At 37.1% G+C, this 22,922-nt stretch overlaps 1 protein-coding gene across 1 annotated transcript; it reads right to left on the reverse strand.

The window, feature by feature from the left end:
• Positions 1 to 13,097: 13,097 nt before the first annotated feature.
• LOC110104502 (probable inactive leucine-rich repeat receptor kinase XIAO) lies at positions 13,098 to 18,390 on the reverse strand. Its single transcript, XM_020833650.2, has one exon. The coding sequence runs from the start codon at positions 18,388 to 18,390 to the stop codon at positions 14,941 to 14,943; it is 3,450 nt and encodes a 1,149-aa protein (XP_020689309.2). The 3' UTR covers positions 13,098 to 14,940.
• Positions 18,391 to 22,922: the final 4,532 nt, after the last annotated feature.

Here is a 22,922-nt window from a genome sequence, read left to right on the forward strand (position 1 = left end):
AATCTTCCTCTCCTTTAAAGCTCTCTCCTTGAAAAAATGTCCCTAGCTACTCAATCTTAGACCCTCAAGTCTTATGAGATTTAAATAGTTTGGGTTATTTAAATTAAATCATAATTTTCAAATTAATTGCTATGATCATAGTATGATGCTCATATCATACATTACGATTAGTTCAATTTTTGTTATCGATCATCTTATACGATGCACAGTTGTACAATAAGATTAGTTATAATTCAATTTAATTAAACATTTGAATTAATTTTTGTTTTAACATATTGTTGAATACTATTGAGATAGTACAATACGATAAACAGAAAAAATTCATATATTCAAATTTTTATCCTCTGCGTGAGTGTGTGATCGGTTGTTTGGCCAACATACACCTAATACATAAAATGACTCAAGAAAAGAGAAAACGTACAGACTATATTGCAAACTGACTTTGACCTTAACGTTGTGCTATCTTGAGTATTGATTCTTCAATCCAGCTCGGTGTATGTTCTACTTGGAAGGGAAATTGTGTATCCAACCCCACAATAATCGCAAGTCTCTTAGGTTATTGTGGTTGGGGAAATGAAATGAAATAAATGTGACAAAGATATGTGTGATTCACTTCTCCATTGGGGAAAAATTTTTCCACGAGCAGGCTTAGTGCGAAGTTATTCCTACTTCTGAGATTTGTCCCCTGCTACAACAATATCAAGATGTCCTCCTATCCTAGGTACTCACAAGATAACAAGAAGGGTAAGTAGAAGCTTGGAACCATCAGTGATAGGCCAACCCCACTGTCTTTCATCGAAGTCAGGTGTGCCCCTTATTTTGTGTTATTTTTTCAGCGTTTCATCAAGCATTTCAACTCCATAATTATGCCAATAATCGAGCTGTTGAAGCTTATCAAGATGTTTAGGATAAATCATCTCCAAACAAGAGAGAGTTACACATGGTAAATCATTAACACGAGCTAAATTTACTCGATAATCGAGTTGTTGGTTAATACACACCTAATACACAGTGTGTACCAGTCAATACATGTTGTGTACTATACACGTGACGTTATTTTAATGGAGTTCGGACATATCTTTACATTCGGACTCCGTATGTAATAATATCTCATGTTTTTTAGCTATTTCCGTACTATTAGATTTTAAATCCACTTACAGTTTGATTTCGTTTCTATTACCGCTCTCTCTCCTTTTTTTTTTTTAGTGAGTTATGTTCGATGTTTTTAGGTTTTTTTTTTACCGTCTTTGGAGTACTTATTTTTACTGTCTTTGGAGTTTCTACTTCCCCCTTATGTTTGATTTTTTTCTTTAATCAATACGTTAAACTAAAGCTCTTAATTTTTTTTAAAAAAGAGTACGTTTTCATGATCAACAAATTGGCATATATATGCTTTCACTAACCTAAAAGGCATAATAAAACATATTAACGGTCACTTGCCTCCATTTTGGGGCCCCAAATGTTTGGCATCTCAAAGGACGGCTTCACCAGACAAGGCAAAATATATTGGCCCATTGACTCCTTATTGTCCAAAGTAATAATGCCTATCCACAACTTAAGCGATGCCTGTTTCTTCATGCCAAAAATTATATAATTTCTTTGCCGCTATGTATAAGTTTTTTATTTTTTTGATATCTATGTCTTCTTACTAAAATATTAAATTATGTTTTTTCTAGCTTATGGTTTAATCTTGAATGAATTAAATAGCTTTAGCCTTAATTCATAAGCATAGCTTTAAAAATCTACTCGATCCGATTTGTTAGATGCTCTCAATAACTGGACTTAGGCTTCGTTTGAGACGGCGGTAGTAGAAAGCTACTTTAAGAAGCAGTAATAAGCTGCCCCAAACAAAGTCTTAGACAATACCTTGAGGGAGGTAATGTTGATCCGTCTCAACCAAATTTGATTGGACTTGCATGTTACATTTAATGCTTTAGAATTAAACATGGCCCATCCCAAACCCCAATTTTATAGAGGACTATCTTCATAGTTAAAGTCAAATAAGGAGTACTTCTAAAGAATGATCTTATATGTAAGGTTTTGTTGATTTTATATGTTGTATGATTGATCATTGTGAAGCTATGGAAGCCATGAAGATACTTCTAAGAGAACCATATAATGACAATAGCTTAACTCTTAGCCCATTTTCCATTGAATCATAAGGTGTTTGATCTCAGAAGGCCAACTATTTCTAAATTTTCATATGCATAATTTAGTAGAAGCTTGATGTTCAAATTTAATGGCTAAACCGTCAAAATGGATTGAGATTTACTAAAAAAATCTATTGAAGGTTTCAGACTAAATGATGTAAATCAAGATTAAGATAATGAGGCAATAGAGTCTAGATGAGAATTTTTTACTCAAGGTAGAAGAATGGGCTAGGAATTGTTGTAAATTGGGTTCAAGGAGAAAAAACAAATTCTTCAACTAACATATTTTTAATTAACTACGAAGAGTAGCGACAAGTTAAGAAGAGGTGAAAATGACATTCATTTCCCTTATGAGAAATATCATATTTAAGCATATCTCCAACATATAGTGTGCTAAAATAACCATATTTTTAGCTGGAGTGGTAGTTTAAGACCCACCAATAGTTAGTAACAACAAATAAAGTTAGTATACTAAAGAAAAATCTTTTTGAATAAGAGATTAATTCATCGATAAGACTTTGGCTTCCTTAAAATAGGAAAATAATTCATTGCAATAACAAAGAGAAATGACTATAAAGTATATCTTAGGTAATTCAGTCTTATGGTTCTTCATTATCTGCATATGATCACATGACAGAAATGTTACTCCCTCTTTCGGATCCTCATTATGGCGGAGATGTTGTCCTTCAGTTTTTCATTACGGCGGAGATGCCGCCCTCTAGCCTCCTCAGCTAGTAAGTCTTTCACCTAAAGACTTTTTCTTAAAGCTCTCCTTTAAAAGCTCCACAACCACAATACAGAGGATCCAAAGTGCAAGCTGACAGGAACAATCATGTAACTCCTTCACACCCGTTGACACTCTTAAGGAAAATACTCCCTCAACGTCACCTTCTCTCTCTCTCTCCTAAGTGGCTTGAACACCCTCTTACAAGTAAAAATCTTCCTCTCCTTTAAAGCTCTCTCCTTGAAAAAATGTCCCTAGCTACTCAATCTTAGACCCTCAAGTCTTATGAGATTTAAATAGTTTGGGTTATTTAAATTAAATCATAATTTTCAAATTAATTGCTATGATCGTAGTATGATGCTCAGATCATACATTACGATTAGTTCAATTTTTGTTATCGATCATCTTATACGATGCACAGTTGTACAATAAGATTAGTTATAATTCAATTTAATTAAACATTTGAATTAATTTTTGTTTTAACATATTGTTGAATACTATTGAGATAGTACAATACGATAAACAGAAAAATTCATATATTCAAATTTTTATCCTCTGCGTGAGTGTGTGATCGGTTGTTTGGCCAACATACACCTAATACATAAAATGACTCAAGAAAAGAGAAAACGTACAGACTATATTGCAAACTGACTTTGACCTTAACGTTGTGCTATCTTGAGTATTGATTCTTCAATCCAGCTCGGTGTATGTTCTACTTGGAAGGGAAACTGTGTATCCAACCCCACAATAATCGCAAGTCTCTTAGGTTATTGTGGTTGGGGAAATGAAATGAAATAAATGTGACAAAGATATGTGTGATTCACTTCTCCATTGGGGAAAAAATTTTCCACGAGCAGGCTTAGTGCGAAGTTATTCCTATTTCTGAGATTTGTCCCCTGCTACAACAATATCAAGATGTCCTCCTATCCTAGGTACTCACAAGATAACAAGAAGGGAAAGTAGAAGCTTGGAACCATCAGTGATAGGCCAACCCCACTGTCTTTCATCGAAGTCAGGTGTGCCCCTTATTTTGTGTTATTTTTTCAGCGTTTCATCAAGCATTTCAACTCCATAATTATGCCAATAATCGAGCTGTTGAAGCTTATCAAGATGTTTAGGATAAATCATCTCCAAACAAGAGAGAGTTACACATGGTAAATCATTAACACGAGCTAAATTTACTCGATAATCGAGTTGTTGGTTAATACACACCTAATACACAGTGTGTACCAGTCAATACATGTTGTGTACTATACACGTGACGTTATTTTAATGGAGTTCGGACATATCTTTACATTCGGACTCCGTATGTAATAATATCTCATGTTTTTTAGCTATTTCCGTACTATTAGATTTTAAATCCACTTACAGTTTGATTTCGTTTCTATTACCGCTCTCTCTCCTTTTTTTTTTTTAGTGAGTTATGTTCGATGTTTTTAGGTTTTTTTTTTTTTTACCGTCTTTGGAGTACTTATTTTTACTGTCTTTGGAGTTTCTACTTCCCCCTTATGTTTGATTTTTTTCTTTAATCAATACGTTAAACTAAAGCTCTTAATTTTTTTAAAAAAAGAGTACGTTTTCATGATCAACAAATTGGCATATATATGCTTTCACTAACCTAAAAGGCATAATAAAACATATTAACGGTCACTTGCCTCCATTTTGGGGCCCCAAATGTTTGGCATCTCAAAGGACGGCTTCACCAGACAAGGCAAAATATATTGGCCCATTGACTCCTTATTGTCCAAAGTAATAATGCCTATCCACAACTTAAGCAATGCCTGTTTTTTTTCATGCCAAAAATTATTTAATTTCTTTGGCGCTATGTATAAGTTTTTTATTTTTTTGTATATCTATGTCTTCTTACTAAAATATTAAATTATTTTTTTTCTAGCTTATGGTTTAATCTTGAATGAATTAAATAGCTTTAGCCTTAATTCATAAGCATAGCTTTAAAAATCTACTCGATCCGATTTGTTAGATGCTCTCAATAACTGGACTTAGGCTTCGTTTGAGACGGCGGTAGTAGAAAGCTACTTTAAGAAGCAGTAATAAGCTGCCCCAAACAAAGTCTTAGACAATACCTTGAGGGAGGTAATGTTGATCCGTCTCAACCAAATTTGATTGGACTTGCATGTTACATTTAATGCTTTAGAATTAAACATGGCCCATCCCAAACCCCAATTTTATAGAGGACTATCTTCATAGTTAAAGTCAAATAAGGAGTACTTCTAAAGAATGATCTTATATGTAAGGTTTTGTTGATTTTATATGTTGTATGATTGATCATAGTGAAGCTATGTAAGCTATGAAGATACTTCTAAGAGAACCATATAATGACAATAGCTTAACTCTTAGCCCATTTTCCATTGAATCATAAGATGTTTAATCTCAGAAGGCCAACTATTTCTAAATTTTCATATGCATAATTTAGTAGAAGCTTGATGTTCAAATTTAATGGCTAAACCGTCAAAATGGATTGAGATTTACTAAAAAAATCTATTGAAGGTTTCACGCTAAATGGTGTAAATCAAGATTAAGATAATGAGGCAATAGAGTCTAGATGAGAATTTTTTACTCAAGTAGAAGAATGGGCTAGGAATTGTTGTAGATTGGGTTCAAGGAGAAAAAAACAAATTCTTCAACTAACATATTCCTAATTAACTACGAAGAGTAGCGACAAGTTAAGAATAGGTGAAAATGACATTCATTTCCCTTATGAGAAATATCATATTTAAGCATATCTCCAACCCCATATAGTGTGCTAAAATAACCATATTTTTAGCTGGAGTGGTAGTTTAAGACCCACCAATAGTTAGTAACAACAAATAAAGTTAGTATACTAAAGAAAAATCTTTTTGAATAAGAGATTAATTCATCGATAAGACTTTGGCTTCCTTAAAATAGGAAAATAATTCATTGCAATAACAAAGAGAAATGACTATAAAGTATATCTTAGGTAATTCAGTCTTATGGTTCTTCATTATTTGCATATGATCTTTTTTTTTTCTTAGGTGCTCATTTTATCCAGGCTTTTAGTTTAATTTTTTTATTCAGTGGGCGTGGTTATTGACAAAAACTCATGCTAGTGTATTTGGAAATGATCGGTTAGCATTAGCAGTAGGAAAAGGACCTGACTGGACTGAGTTGAAACTCCAATTGCCATCGAGGAAAAGATAGGGCTTGCGGTAAACTAGTTGAGTGAGGGGTAAGCCTAGACAACTGAAATTCTCCTATGTCTGCTATGTCAGGTACCCAAAAAGAAAGAATAGGTATGCAAAACAAAGACAGATTGAAACAGAACAAACATAAAGAGAATTCTATCACATCCCTAGAAATCTGTGAAATCAAATAGTATGTTGATTTAGTCTCATCAACTACATAACATCACTCTTAGATACTACGTGCCTTCTGTCTCATGCTTCTACCCAGCTCGCATGGTTCATCGATTCCATTGAAAACTCTCATTTGTGAAAGCGGAGCATTGTGCAATGAAAAGCGAGGAATATCTCCTTTCAGTTTATTCACTGATATGAAATGAAACAGATCACAAAAATCATGGTCGGGAAGGTCATAGTCACAAAATCCATTGGAATGTATATTTTATATATCAGAAGAATCCATTTTTTGTTATTAATTGATTGGAGGAAAAGGAGTATAGGGCTGATCGACCTTGCACTCACCTCTTTATGGTAGTTGTGAGTGTAGCTTCCTTTTCGTAGTGAGCTATTGATCTCTGATCTCTAGGAAGCCTCAGGGAAGCAAGAACTTCTCCAGGTTGCATACTCTTCAGTAAGTTTCACTACTAATGGGAAGCTATTATTCCTCTCATTATCCTATTCCGCCTGAACAACGAACCAAAAGGGCCTTCAATACATTCATGTGGGGCATTTCTAGCACCTTACACACTTTATTGAAAAGACGATAATCACATGTAGGCATTGAAATTGAAGAAGCCTTATGTTTCTCCATTAAGTACCAATGAGAAAAGAACATCCATAATACAAATATAAATTCATTTGATGAAGATTTGACAGTCATTTTTGAGAAATTCTAATGAGGACTTAATGCTATTAACGCATTCAAAAGTCTTCTTGAGGTCAATTTTAAGACATAAAAAAATTCCTAGAGCTTCTAAAGGTAAATTAGCGAATGTCCTCATGAGCAAGACTATATTGTCAATAATGCCACTATCTTTTATAAATGTAGGCTGAATTTAATGGATAGATTTCACTAGCTGAGACTTTGTTTATGACCACTGAAAGTGTTACATAAGGAGATGAGTTTATAGTTTAATGTAGAGTTGGAATGTTTTTTCTTGGGAATAAGTGTCATGAGGTTATGTTTCAGCATATTAGGCATTTTGCTAGAGTGAAATAAGTGGTGGATAGCAAGGAGAATTTATATTTCAGTATGAGCGAAAATTTTGTCGTGAAGCCATATGAACCAAGGGTTTTGTCAACATTGATACTTTGGAGAGCATAAATAATTTCTTCATCTAAAATAGGTTGGGTAAGGTTTTGGGATAGAAGGAAACTATATGATAATGACACTTGAAATTTTAGTAAAATGTGCTAATAGAATGACTTGGGGTGTTATAAAGGTTGTTGAAATAATAAATAATCTCCCTAGTCATTTCTTCAAGAATATTCATCATTTCATGAGTACTAAAATATTCGTTGATGTGGTTGGAATTCTTCCTTTCCTTGATAGACTTATAGAGAAATTTTATGTTTCATCCCCCTTGGATTTAACCTCTTGTTTAGACCTATGGACTTTCAAAAGAAGAGGTGAATACATGTATATTGTGGGGCTATTTAGCTTCAATGAACAAAGATGGGTTTGAGGGATTGTTTTGAAGCTAATTAATGATATTCTATTGGCCTTGCTTGAGAGAGGCAATCAAATGGATGAGGGAAGTACCATTATTCCTATTGATTTTTTAAGAGATCTTTTCATAGCTTGAATTTGTTATAAAACACAAAGATAGGGTCACAAAGAACGAAAAAAAAAAAGATTTTACCTCTTCAATTTTGACCATGAAAGTGTTGTTCAGTTTTGTAATTCTTGAAGGTAAATATGTATTTGATATGTAACACCCCAAAATCAAATTTAGAATAATTGTTTATTTTATCTTCTTAATTAATCAATCAAGGCTTTTATAAATCATAACAAATAAATCTATATACTGTGAAAGCAATTAATAATTATATACATCAAAATATTTCACTATATTCCCAAAATCAATATACAATAATTAGTAAATCGATACAATTATTATTCTATTACAAACTTCTAACTAAATAATAAAGGAAAATATAAATAAAATCAAAAGAAAATATGATGATCTATGTCAATCTCACTGCAATTGGTCCTCTAGCTATATCTTTACTGGCTTGCTCTCCTCTGAGTCTAGATCCTGCCTCTTATCATTGTAGTAGACAATAAACCATCTAGTGTCCTCGTTTTCCATAACTAAAGTGTGAGATCCCTTCACTTGAGGAAGAAGCACTTCCTCATGGATCTTGAAGGAGGAGGAGGAGGGAGAGAGGAGGAGGGAGGAGGCGTGATCCAAAATATGCAATTCTTTATTCCTTGGCTTCTTTTCCTAATACAAGCTATAGCCTATTAATAGGCTCCTACAAGCTATACAAATAGCTACACAAAAGCAAACTTAAATCTAGGACTAATACCTAACAATCACCCCCTTAGTCTAGATTTTACAAAACAAAAGATAACCACTGTTCTTGAAAGAACAGCCAAAGAATGATCATGTCGGTCTCCTCCGCCAAAAGCGTCCACTGACATTCGAGCTCCACCTCCTGACAGATCTCCTGTCGCACTGCGTGCAACGCAGCCAATCCCCGAGCACCCCTAGCCCGGCTTTCGCGCCCTGTGCCTCTACCTGCACCCTGCGCCTCAGTGCCCGCGCCCTGCGCCTCCAGCCCGCTTCCAAACGCCACAAGCCCGCGCCTTGCACTCATGTGGTCTGTCACCGACCACATCCTGCACGTATCCACCCATGCAGTGAGCCCTGCGCCCTCACCAGCGCTCTGCTCTTCACAAGATCACGCTCCGCACTGCCGCATCCGGCCAGTACCCTGCGTGTCTTTCACCAGTGCCCTGCGCTCCTATGCGGACTCCTCGTGCACCGCACGACCATGCATCTCCAAGCGCCCCACACTCTCAACCCTGCTCTCCAAGAGCAGCCGACACTACCTCAGTGTCCCCCGGACTCCACCGGAAATCCAAAACTCCACCACAAAGAAGATCTGATATCTTCTTTAAAGATCTGAACCGATCTTCTGCTACAATATAACGAACCTTCCAAGAATTAATCACAAGCCCTGCTTTGCTACTTCGCCTTGCTATTTTCTTCATCAACAGCAACAAAAGTTTCTCTTGGACTGAGAACCATCACATGCTGAACTGAGAGCCATCTGATTTCCTGTAGCCTGCATGAACCAAGAGCTCCCTAGATCTCCTAGTTGCCGCTTTCTTGTCTCCGAGCCGCAAGAGTCCGGCGCTCTGCCTATGCCCCGACGCCACAGCCTTCAGCTTCTTGCGTGCAGACCAGCGGCCCAGTCTGCCTCCGCTGATCAAGAGGCCAATGCGATGCCAGCCGCGAACTCAGCATAGACGAACCATCCCGCCGTCCGTCAGCCGCTCCCTTGGCCGAATTCGGCGAACCCCACCAAGATCGCCTCCTTCAGTTTCTTCAGACAAGAAACCTTCTCTCCTCCACCTCGAGATCGCCACCGCCGTGGCTCTGATACAAGATGTGAGATCCCTTCACTTGGGGAAGAAGCACTTCCTCATGGATCTTGCAAGAGGAGGAGGAGAGAGAGAGGAGAGGGAGGCGGTGAGCCAAAATATGCAATTCTTATTCCTTGGCTTCTTTTCCTAATACAAGCTATAGCCTATTAATAGGCTCCTACGAGCTATACAAATAGCTACACAAAAGCAAACATAAATCTAGGACTAATACCTAACATAAAGCACTGTCAAGTCATAAAAAAACATGATCCACTATGTCTCTTACCACATCGGATACACTCTAGTACAACCACGCTTTACTCAAATGTAGATCCTCTCTTGTTGTCTGAAATCTACCCCTTTTCTCACTATTCTCTCTTCTAGTTATATCATCTCTCGATCTCTTCTTGCTCATATCCTATATGAATAATGGAATAGCCAAGTCATTCTCCATCAGTCTTGCTCTCTCAACCAACTCTGAAAACTCTTGAATTCTCAGTGGTACTAATGGATGCCTTAATTCATCTCGTTCTCCTCTCAGGAATCTGTAACATTTCTCCTTTACCGTACTGATCAATTGTGGTGCGTACCTTCCCACTGTAATAAATTTGGCTTTGTACTACATCACTGTTCTATCCCCTTGCTTTATTATCTCCCAGTTGGGTACCATCCTTAATTAGGCCCAACTGTCAACTAATTGGTATCAATCTTGATCTTTCATATTAACAAACCTTCCATCTAGCCTCCCTTACGTGCAAATATTATATTATTGTCAATGTTATGTATGAAATACAATAATTCATAAAATACATGAAAACTATCAAAATTATCTACTACGCATTTACTTCAAAAAAAATCATATCTTCTAATTTAACTGGTGATGAAAATGCAATATATTCATGTCAAAATGATCATATTGACAAGATTTATCACGTATAAAAATTTATGCACTGAAAGTTTTACCAATACAGAATTATTCTCATTTTTTGATAACAAATATATAAATTTGAACGAAAAAATATCTAAATCATCAAATTATTGAAATTAGAAATAAGATAATGATTTCTTATAGCGAGACATACATATTTTTTAACTGGGCTGAATAACAAAATTCATTCTATATCCTCCAAACTTTATCTTTCTTTTTCTCTCTTATCTTTTCCTTTCATGTTTTCTCCTCTTGTTTCTATTTCTCTGGCTTGAGGAATGAAATGGTTTTTTTAATAAAACATGTGAGTGGAGAAAGATATTTGGAATAAAACAATATAATACTAAGACAATTAAATACTTTAATCAGTTTTTATTATAAAATTTATATAAAAATTTTTGGGGCTTTAAAACTATTAAAATATATATATAAATAGCTTATTTTATTTCAAAAATACTTGGGAAATTGATTTGCAAAATAGACGTGTAATGGTTCCAAAATTCTTGTATCGACAAGTGTTAATTTCTTCAGGATTTGCTCCAATGCTAAAAAAATTACAAAAAAGTTATTATAATTGAAGCATAATAATATCAATCTTATGGCGAAGACAATTTGAGATTTGTGCTTATAATAACTCTTAAAAAATTATTTATTTGAGTCAAACTACAAGCAATTATAATCTCATTGCCGTAAAAAATATTGCTCTCAACATTTCCACAAATAAAATAAATTGAATTCATAAATCTGTTAAAACAAATCAAAATGATTCAAAACAAATATCAAAACTAATAAATCAATTAAAAACCATTCAAAATCTCCAAAATAATACATACAATCAATCATAAGTTCATTCAAAACAATCATATCCCGCATATCATTCAAGCATAATATACTATGCAAATTTTTAATCAATCAATTCAAGGATTGAAAATTCTATCAATGGATCCTCTAGGTGCATTCCTATCATCATTCCGTATCAAACTATAAACTTTGGGTTATACAAGTGGTAGTGTTAGTGTAGCAAATTGTGTAGGTTCTATTTGACTTTCAATCACTCTTCTTCCATCTGTCTTGCTCACAAATCCTTCACTATATTCTCTAGATTCCATGATGGCTAAAAAGCTGAGCAATAACTCAAACTCACAAAAACTTTTAATGCAAGGATAAAAGAATCAATATGAAATGCTCGATCAATGAAATCAATAGCATTCAATATAATCAATGGTCAATTATCATCAATAAAACTAAGAATGATCTATAATAAAAGCAGGGAATATTATAATGAATCTAGGAATTAATAGTAGATATAAAATTCAATCAATTAGTAAAACAATTATGCAGAAATCATTCATAAATCACTAAAAAAATCTATCTCATCTATTTATATGCATCATATATTCATGTATTATCTATTCATCCAATACTATATGCTGTCAATATACATGTCAACGCTATCAGTGCTATCAATATATGTATGCATCAATATATGATTTATCAAGATATGACATTTAACTTTAATATGATATTTTAATCCTTTTATCTATATTCATTTCATCATCATCATATTTTTATTATTATCTTTATCATTAATATTTGGGTGGCTTTCAATAATTATTAAGAGTCACCACCCTTTATCCGTTGGCGTAATCAATCATCAGTTACAGACTACAATAGGGATCACACTACAAACCATCTTTAAAGGAAATCATATCGGGCTACCCTCATGCATAGGGTATTATATTTTAATAGTCAATTCATTTTATAGTGTTAACAACTAGCATTTCTTGCTTTTATTATCAATGCTACATTTATTTATATGAAATAAAATCTAATATGCAATATTTATAAAATACAGTAAAATCTATATAATATCTTATAGTTTCAAAAAATTATAACTTTTGTTTCATTTGGTAGAAATTGATAATATTATAGTCAAAATATTTATAAAATACATATCTATTGTATATAAAAAAAGTTACATGGTAATGCTTTAGATGTGGATAGCGAGGACACCAAATGGTTGATTGTCCACTACAACGACAAGGGACGGGATCTAGATTCATAGGGGAGCAAGCTAGGCAAAGTTATAAACATATGGCCAATTGGGGTGAGATTGATAGAAATTCTCAATTTTTCTTTTGATTTTGTTTATATTTTTCTTTATTATTTTGTAGTCATATGTTTATGATATAGCAGTAATTGTATTAATCTCCTAGCTATTGTATATTGATTTTAGGAATATAGTTAAATATTTTGAGGTATATAATTATTAGTTGCTTTCAATGGATATAGATTTATTACTATGATGATTTATATAAGTTTTGATTAATTATTTAAGAAGATAAAATAAATAATTCTTCAAAATTTAATTCTGGGGCGTCACATAATAGAACAAATTTTTTAAGATTTAGATAAATGAGAGTGATCTAGGGACATAGGAGCAAGGATCTCAAAGGAAGAGGAGGGGAATAACTCCAATTGTAAGGAGTTACAAAAAGTTTGTCTAGCTTACACAATATAGGGCTATTAAGCAAAGTCCATCAATTTTCTATGAGGGATAGGATTTTCCACAAAATTATCAAGAATGGAAATGAAACTATTAAAGTCGCTCATAACCAACCACCTAAAAAGATGGGAAGGATATGTTGTATAAGGAATTCTAGAGGATCTTTCTTTCCCAAGCTCATTTGATGCATAAACACAAGTCACAATAAAGTTAAAAGCATTAGATACTTTTCTCTCCCCATGGATGAGCTGTGAGGATAAGATGATTGGAGAAAAAATAATGTGCTAATCATTATACTTGATCCAAATCCTTTAAAAGTCTTCTCCATAAAAATTTAAAGAGGAAAAAGTTTTTGGCAAGAGTAAGGAGTTAAATGTTATCTTTGAGCTTCCACTGCGTTTAACTACTTCGAGAAGTGATTAAAAAAAGGGATGTTTACCAATGTCATAGCCGACCATAAAGAACTCCAATTCCTTTTGGCTAGCTTCTAATTCTTTGGTAATATTTGTGGCCTCTTTAGTTTCTTCGAGATAAGAGCGGCTGAGCAGGAGAAGCTTTTGTTATTTTTTTGCAGGTTGCATAATATATCTTTCTTGTTATAGGTGAATTTTTGGGTGTTCTCTCCCTAAAATCCCTTGGTTTATATTTAGCATTTGATGTTATGGCATATCAATCCCAAGGTGGAGGGGAGAGAGGTTGAGGATGAAGAGATAAGTGGGAAGAAGCAACTCTAGAGATAGATCATCATAAGAGGAGAGAGATTAGCGAGATACATCTCATGATCAAGTATTGCTTTGTGATAGTTATGTAAAAAAAGTGTTGAGTTAAGCGGAGACAAATAATAAACGGTATAAAGTCCCTCCGATAAAGAGTCAAAGGAAGAAATTTAGACCTTAGAGGCTATAAATGAGACAAAATTACAGAGGAGAGAGGAGATGCTTTTGCTAAACAAGAAGAGCTTGGGAGGTATGAAACCCAAACCCAAGGGCTAAAAAAAACTTGATTGATATTGGTTTCAATCTAGTGTTTTTTTAAAGATCTTATTGACATATATCTCATATATGTGGCTGTTGTTATAGCTTATTTTTTTCAAAGATTCTCTTCTTATCTTTATAATTTCAATTTTTTTATCCTCGGTGAATAAGATACTGAAATTTGAATGAACTTCTATTTTCAAATATTTAATTTTTTTTATTAGGACATTTTTACTAGTATTTAATTCTACAGCTTTTTAATCTGTATTGTAATTTATAATTTTTAATTATAGCAAAGGCTATTATAAATTTATCATCCCTCTCACCCTTTTCCAACCAAAAAAAATAATAATAATAATTTTTTCGTAAAAATGCTTTTGTACTCTGCCTGAAGCTCAGCTCTCATAGCTGATAGCCGCGCAGAGTTCACATGCACACTATATTTTCCAGTCAAAACTTGTATTTTTTTCAAGGACACAGAAGTGACCGCAATCTGCTTAGAAATAGGAAATAAATTTAAATATAGAACCGTTAATTTTTTTCTTTTTAAATCAACAATCAAAAAGGTCCCACAACAATCCCAGCTTTCCTTCTTCTGATCTCAAATTATTGACATCATACCTCTGATGAAATCTGCTTCATCTCATCAAGAATCGCGCTCACCATTGACGGACTACCGTTTCCCCCCAAAATCCAACGGCTACTTTCCCTGCCCTTGGCGTCTTCCTTCTTCCCTCCTTGTCTGGCGGGTGAAAGCTGCCACTGCAGGCTTCGCCGGACCCTCCTTCCGACGTGGATGCCAAAAAATGGTAATAATTAAATAGAATAAAAATAAATCTATCCAATCAGATAAAACATCAAATGACGACGAAACCAGTAATACGATCGTGTCGTCTCGAGCCTCATGCCGGGGAAGGGGAGGGAGGGGACGTGGTGGGCCCGGCCGATGAAGGTATATCGGGCCCCACCCTGCATCCCTCTAACATGAACACGACGTCAGCCATGGTGGGCCGGTCGCCGGCGCCGGGCGTCGTGCAGAGAAGCCCGACCTTAACGCCGAGAAGAAACTCCTCCCACTCCGACGACTCCGGGTCCAGCTCCAGCAACCCCGGCACAAGCAACTCCCCAACCGTCCCATTCTGTAGCTGCCGTTTCACCCATTTGACAATATCTTCCTCTTCTCCGGCGAACATTCCCGGCCCTTTTCCCGTCAGCAGCTCTAACACCACGATCCCGAAGCTATAAACGTCACCCTCCTTCGTATCCAACTCATCCGGCGCCGCGTAACCTACTGACGTGGAGGCCCCCGTCGCCGGCGTTGCCGCCAGCAGCTCAAGCCCGAAGTCAGACACGTGCGGCTCGAAGTCAGCGTCAAATAGGACGTTTTGAGGTTTGACGTCGCCGTGGACAATGCCGGAGGTGTGGAGGTGGGCGAGGCCGCGGGCCACGCCGAGAGCGATGAGATGGCGCATTGGCCAGTTGAGGACGTGCCCGTCTTGGTGGGACGCTTCTTGGAGAAGCGTCGCTAGGCTGCCGTTCGGCATATAGTCGTAGACCAGAAGCCGGGCGTCCTGCGGAGGGCCGGGGTAATATCCTCGGAGAACCGTGAGGTTGCGGTGCTTCAGTTTGGCGAGCGACTCTGCTTCTTTGCGAAATGCTGTTTCTGTCGCGGCTTCATTGAACGAGTTAGGCAGGCGGAGGATCGACAGCACGGCACCGTCGTTGTAGCTGGCTTTGAAGACCAGCCCGTGCCGGCCGCGGCTTAAGACATTCTCTTCGTCGAAATTTCTGGTGGCTTCCAGCGTCTCGGCGTAGGTGATTTTGTTGTTGAACATTATCAGCTTGGGACTTGTGCTGTTCTCGCCGCCGCTGCTTGACCCACTTCCACGGCCAGGGCTGCGCTTCTTGACGCCGTTTCGGAGGTCGAGAAAGCGCCTTCTGCATCGCAGCATGGCGAAGACGCAGCAAAAGCAGAGGAGGGCGAGGGCGACGGCTGTGGCCGCAACCAGGCCGATTAGGAGAAACAAGCGTTCTATCTTCTTGCGCCGTCTCTTCCTCCGCTCTCCGGCGCATTCTGCATCTAATGGCTTCCCGCAGAGGCCGGGGTTGCCTTCGAATGCGGACGGGTCATCGAAGCGAGAGCTGAGTGCTCCAAGGATTTCACCCTGGAGATTATTGTTTGATAGGTTCAGATGCAGCAGGGCGGGCATGAGAGAGAGACTGGTTGGGATCATGCCTGTTAGATTATTTGTTGAAAGGTCGAGCACATGGAGCTCGGAGAGGTTTGAAATTGAGCTTGGTATTTCGCCGGAGAGATGATTCATGTCCAGCCGGAGAATCACCAACGAAGAGCACCGCAAGATATCTGGTGGGATTTTGCCGGAAAGAAGGTTTCGGCCAAGGTCGAGTTCCACCAAATTTGACAGTTTTGAGAGATCAGGGTAAATGGCGCCGGACAGTTGGTTGGAGCGGAGATCGAGAATGGTTAGATTGGAGCAATTGCTGAGCTCGGCCGGAATCGTGCCGGAAATATGGTTATTGGAAAGCGAGAGAATTTGCAGTGACGGAAGGTAGCCGTAGGTTGCTGGTATGGAGCCAAAGTAAGAATTTGATGAAAGGTTCAGCTGCTCTAAGCTCCAGAGGCTACTGAATCCTTCGGGGACATTGCCAGTGAACGAATTGCCGGCCAAAGAAATCACCTGAAGCGTCGGTAGCCCAAAGAGCTCTACTGGCAGTTCGCCAGAGAGATTCTTCTGCTCGCTGATGTCCAATGTCCTCAAATCAGACAAGCTTCCTATCATCGCCGGAACACTGCCGGAGAAGCTGTTGCAGCTTAAATTCAAGTTCTGAAGTTTATGTAGCCTCCCGATCGTTTCCGGTATCTCGCCGGTAAGCGCATTGCCGGACAGGTCAAGGAAGGTTAGGTTCCCCAGCTTTGTGAGATCCTCTGGAAACTCCCCGATAAAACGATTCCCAAAAAGAGAAAGCGATTCCAGCTGGGAAAGTTTGGCAAGGCTCGCCCAAATCAGATCAGAGAATCTGTTTCCACCGAGGTAGAGATTCGTCAGACCAGAAAGCGTCCCAAAAACATCCGGCACCTCGCCGGAAAATCGATTCTCTTCCAAATCAAGCACTTGAATCGATGCACATTCTCCGATCTCCGCAGGAACAGGGCCAGTCAAGAAATTATTTCCTATCCTCATCTCACGCACCGCCGATAACCGCCCAACTTCTGGCGGGAGAGGGCCGGAGAATGAGTTGCCAGAAAGGTCCAAGACGGCCAATGTCGACACATTGAAAATCCATGCCGGGACTTGGCCATGAATCCCATTCTCTTTGATATCCAGTACTTGAAGAACACTGGAAAACGCTGCAACATTAGTACTGTCTTCTTGCGCCAGCGCCATGTCTGTGAATGCATTGTGCCCCAACTGCAGTATTCGAAGATGCGCGGCAGAGGCCGCGGATGAATTGAATACGACGGAGAAAGGAATGGAGCCGGAGAGGCCGTTGCGTGAAAGGGAAAGGATCTGGAGAGTCGGTATCCCCGCGACCGCGGCAGGCAGAATGCCGCGGAGATTGTTGCCTTGCAAGCTGAGATAAAGAATGGAGGAGCAATTAGCAAGCACGGCGGGAATCGTTCCTTCGAGAAGATTGTCATCGAGGCGGAGGTAAAGGAGGAACTGGAGCTGGCTCAGCCCCGCCGGAACGGTGCCGCCGAGGCGGTTGTAAGAGAGATCTAGGAACCGAAGCCGAGGGGCAGAGTTAGTGAAGTTTGAAGGAACGGAGCCCGAAAAGGAGTTGGAGGATAGGTCAAGAAAGCGGAGTGTGGGGGGAAGGGAAGCGGGGAGAGATCCAGAGAGGAAGTTGCCGGCGATGGAGAATACCTGGAGAGAGGAGAGATTGGAAGGAAAATGACCAGAGAGGAAGTTGTGTTGGAGGAAGAGGGAGCGGAGGTGAGGGAGATGGGAGAGGGAGGAGGGGATGGTGCCGATGAGGAGATTGGAGCGGAGGCTGAGGTGGGTGAGATGGGAGAGAGAGGATAGGCGTGGGGAGATGGGACCGGAGAGGCGGAGGCGGGGAAGGCGGAGCTCCGTGACGTGAGGGGAGGAAGGGGAGCAGAGGATGCCGCGCCAGGAGCAGGGGGCGTTGCGGGAGGAGGGGTCCCAGTTGGAGAGGGCGCCGAGGGGGTCCTGGAGGGTGAAGCGGAATGCAATGAGGGCGGAGATTTCTGAAGTGGAGGGAGTGGTGTTCGATGCTTGAGGGGGTGGTGGTGGTGGAGGTGGTTTGGAGAAGACGAGAAGTGGGAAGAAAAGGAGGAAGGGGAATGCGAGAGTTGAGAAAGATGGCATTTTGAGCATTAGAGCGGGCAAGTGTTACAGTGCTGGGATTTTGGTTGGAGAGAGATCGGCTAGTGTAAGCATCGCAGGGATACAAAAGAGTCTTAGGAGGGCTAGAGAGAGAGAGGTAGGAGTTGTTGCAGAACAGCAATCCGAAGAGAGGAAAACAGAGGAAGGTAACAGTCACAGAAGCAAAATGTCGAGAGGGAGCAGATGGTTTTGTGCTTGATTTGTGTTGCTTAATTCGCTCGCTTTCTCATATTCATGGCTTTAAGTTTCTATTTTATTTTTAAAATTTTAAACAAATAACATTGCTTTTTTTAAAAAAAAGGTAATTTACATATATATCATTTTATTTCATGTTATTTATATATTTAATGTCTAAAATTTTAATATAATATTTCTATCACTCATATAAAATTTTAATATCAAATATATCACTATTATATTTCTTTCTTACCACTCATACTATTTTATAAAATTTAATATTTCATTCTATGCACTCATATTTATTCTATGGACGTGATAAACATATAACTTTAAAGTTTTAGATATTAGATATGTAAATAACATGAAATAAAATGGTATGTATGTAAATTCTTTTTTTAGTGTTTCTGTATTTTAAAATTTTTATATAAATATATACCTCAAATTTAATTGAATATATGACATAATCTTTTTTAATTGACCACCAAAACTATGGTGAAATTCACATTAAATTTATTTATTTTTTAGACAACCAATTAGCTTTTAAACAATGATGATGATATTAATTTTGCTATAAAAATTAATATATTCAAAATCATAATAGCATTAAAACGGCTGTTTCTCCTAATGACATCATTGATTAGTGACTCAAAATATTGTTTTTGGCATTATCAACTATTTCTATTATTTTTATAAATTATATCAAATCTAGAAGCTTAAGTATAGTTGTTGATTCAAACATTATACCTTTTATTTTAAAGAAGTTATCTTTATAAGGAGAAATTATAAGTCCGATGAATCGAATGACTTTACATTTTAAGTTTTTTGATGACTCCAATATCTTGATTTGTCGAAGCTTGTGTCACGACCCAACCCGACCGGAACGAATCCCGCTCGCATCGAGTCGCGACGGAACTTGAAACTTGAAATCCAGAATCTAGTTTTGGGACTTGCTTTAGAACTTTCTTCCAAATGTAAAAACAAACAGAAACACAGAGCCGCTATAGACTTCCAAATATACAGAACAGTTCATCTATATTTCTTTCATCAAAATAATCATGTACAATACAGTTCATGGCTTACAGACAGAAAGAACATAAGAGAAAAGTCATAATTGTACAAAAATCAAAAGTACAAAATACCTAATCATTGATCAGACACAGAACTTCTAGTCCAAGACTTCCTTCCCTTTCCCAGAACCTGAAAGCCACGCAGAAAATAAGAATAAGCTAACAGCTCAGCAAGGCTACACTCACCAATCCAAATCTCCATAAATTCACATCAGAAAGTACATCAGAAGCAGATATTCCAATAGCCGTACAGAAATCGTATAGAAATCATATAGTCATCAGAATACAGACACTTGCTCAAATAGAAGTCAATTTATTGATATAGAAAAACGGAATTCACTTCATAAACAGAAATCGTACAGAACAACATAATTATACAGAACAAACAGAATCGTACAGAACAACAGAATCGTACAGAACAGATTTCAAATCAGATAAAATCACATTTCAACATCAGATCACATATCAGATTTCAGATTCCCAGACCCTTACATAATCTCTACGGATTCTTGCCCCTTATGTCTCCCTACCCTGACACTGACAGAATCTCTACGAATTCTGGCCCCTTATGCCTCCCTCCCCTGACATTGACATAATCTCAACGGATTCTGGCCCCTTATGTCTCCCTTTGTGCTTGTAGCACCAGAAAAGAACAAATATACGAAATTTTCAGAATATAACTTATTATCAGATTTTCCGGACCCAGACAACGGAATCCCAAAGGATTTTCCTTCAACTCGTTCCAAAAAGATGGGATTTCGCCTTATAACTCCCTTTTGATATCAAAGCACAACAATTCATTCAAATCAGAAAATCGGATTACGTCAGAAAATCGTAAGCAGCATAATGGTAGTATACAGAATTTTCACAAAATTCATAAATTCAGAAATTTACAAAATTACCACATATAGTACACAACATCATTCTAAGACTTTAATTGTACTGAGACAGTAAATTCAGACATCTTGATAAATTGTTATTCGATTAAAACTTAAAACGTGCTCAATTATCATCTCAGGAACATACCAAAAGTAACGCGGTAAAACCTTTATCAGTACAAAACGGAATCAATTATACGCTAACGAAAATAAAATTCAAAACAGAAAAGTCGTCAAAATACTAGTTTCTGAAAATTGAGAAGGCGGAATGTGCCTTACCTCGAGTCGGTCAACTTTCTCAACTGCAGCTACGGACAAAACTGACAGAAGTCGCCCAAAAATCACTTTTCTTCCTTTTTCCTTCGGTTTTCTCTCTCCTGGGCTTTTCTCTCTCTTCAAAATATCTCATTTCCATATATATCCAACCAGATCGTCCCGGACCATCGCAAATCGTCCCGGGAGGATTTGCCCTCTAGACAAAATTCATTCAGACGTGTACAGTAATCGTACATGGACGAGTTGCTCTCTGGAAAAATTTCGTCCAGATGAGCCCCAGTTCGTCCTGGAACAAACTTCTCTATCCAGAAATTCCTTTACAACCTGTACCGATCGTCCCGGACGATCCAACTTCGTCCGGACGAACTTGGAAGGAAAACATAAAAAAAATGAGCTTTCACAGCTTGCATATATGATGTGTGTGTCCATCTTATTTGACCCAAATGTAAAACGAGAATAAGGCAATAAATTTTGTCTATGCCTTGATGAACTAATAACAAATATAAGAAGAAATCATGCAAGCATGGAGGTGCCTATTTCGGTCATCTCAAATGCGAATTTGTTTGCCAATCGTAATTTTGTTAGGTGGCAATGTGATTGGTTGCATGATGATATGGCGGTTGCCAGTGGAGAGGATGATTCCATCCTTGAAACGGGCTTGCTCGATAAATTTGTTTCGCAACGTAAGCGGAAATCCAATAAGAAGATTTGTGTTGGGTTTTTTCTGATCTTTGATGCTAGCTTTGGTTGTTGTGTTCGATTCTTTTCGGAATGGACGATGAGGAAACAGTTCTGCTGCATACGCCGTTGATGGCAAGGGTTGGTTGGCAACCTGGGTAGCTCGATCTCTTGTTTTGGCTACTTCTTGTTTTGAATTTTGTTGTCCTCCATGGATGGCCCAGCCCTGGTAACTCGGTGTCGGTCTGAGTCCGATAATCTCCGTTGTTCTTCATCCATTTATCTGCTAATTTTGCTACTGCTTCTCTTTGATGTATTCTATTGATGTGGTCCTATGGTGGTCTTTTACTATACCATTTTCGTTTAATAGAATATGTTTAGTTAAAAAAAATCATGCAAGCACCCCAGGTTTCATTTGAGACGGTTTTTTTACAGCTTGTTAAAGTAACCTTTTAGTATAAAAAATTTAATTATTTTTACTTAACAATTAATTTAAGAAGTTGTAAGAAAATAATTTCAAATGAAACCTCAATTACTTCTTGCTTGGTTGGACCTTTATCCCAATCATTGAGCTGCCATCTCTTGCTAGCAGTTAGCTCTGAAAGACAACTGACAAAGGATAATAACGGACAAATTTCAAAAGGCATGCAATTCTATATTCAAAAACAAAATGATATATTGCATTAGTTTGACTGTTCTATCCTCTCATAGTAGCAGAGACAAAATATTTATCAAACAATATAATTATTTTTTCAATAGAAAAAAATAATTCAATTATAAGAAAGCTAAAATCAAATCAAATACTTGCATCAATTGCACAATTTTGGAATTTATAGATCATGCGATCTGTTAGTTTAGGGTTTGATCCATAGTTTATGTGAATTATAATTAAAATATTTGCAATTGTTGCATGCAAGAATATTTACAGCAGTACAGATGGAGAATTTATTATCTTAGAATTACATGAAATTCTCAAATATTAGTAGATAAAAAGGATTTGGCTATATATAATTTTAAAGATAATAAATGAAAGTATTTAAAATTATTTGACAAAACAAAAACTTATGAGTAATTTATAAAAATATGTAGGATATAAAACAACATCATAAATGTTAAGATGTATTTATTTTATAAAATTACAAAAAATTATTAATTATAATCTGCTGTCAGTGCAGAAGTTTCTATAACAACAACCAGCTCATATTTTTTTCTGTATTTTTATTTTTTAAATTTTTTTGTCATTAATGGCAACGTGACAATAAAATTTAATTAAATGACAAGTAGCCCACCATCCAATGATCAAACAATTAAATTGTTTTAAGGCCCAACAAATCCTACTTCTTTTCATATCATTTATAACACTAGGCTCCGTTTCGAATAATTTATTATTATTTTTAAAAATAATTATTAATATAAAATTTTATAATTAAAAAAA

The sequence above is a fragment of the Dendrobium catenatum genome, unplaced genomic scaffold, assembly GCF_001605985.2.
Source record: "Dendrobium catenatum unplaced genomic scaffold, ASM160598v2 fragScaff_scaffold_80, whole genome shotgun sequence".
Classification (NCBI taxonomy): domain Eukaryota; kingdom Viridiplantae; phylum Streptophyta; class Magnoliopsida; order Asparagales; family Orchidaceae; genus Dendrobium; species Dendrobium catenatum.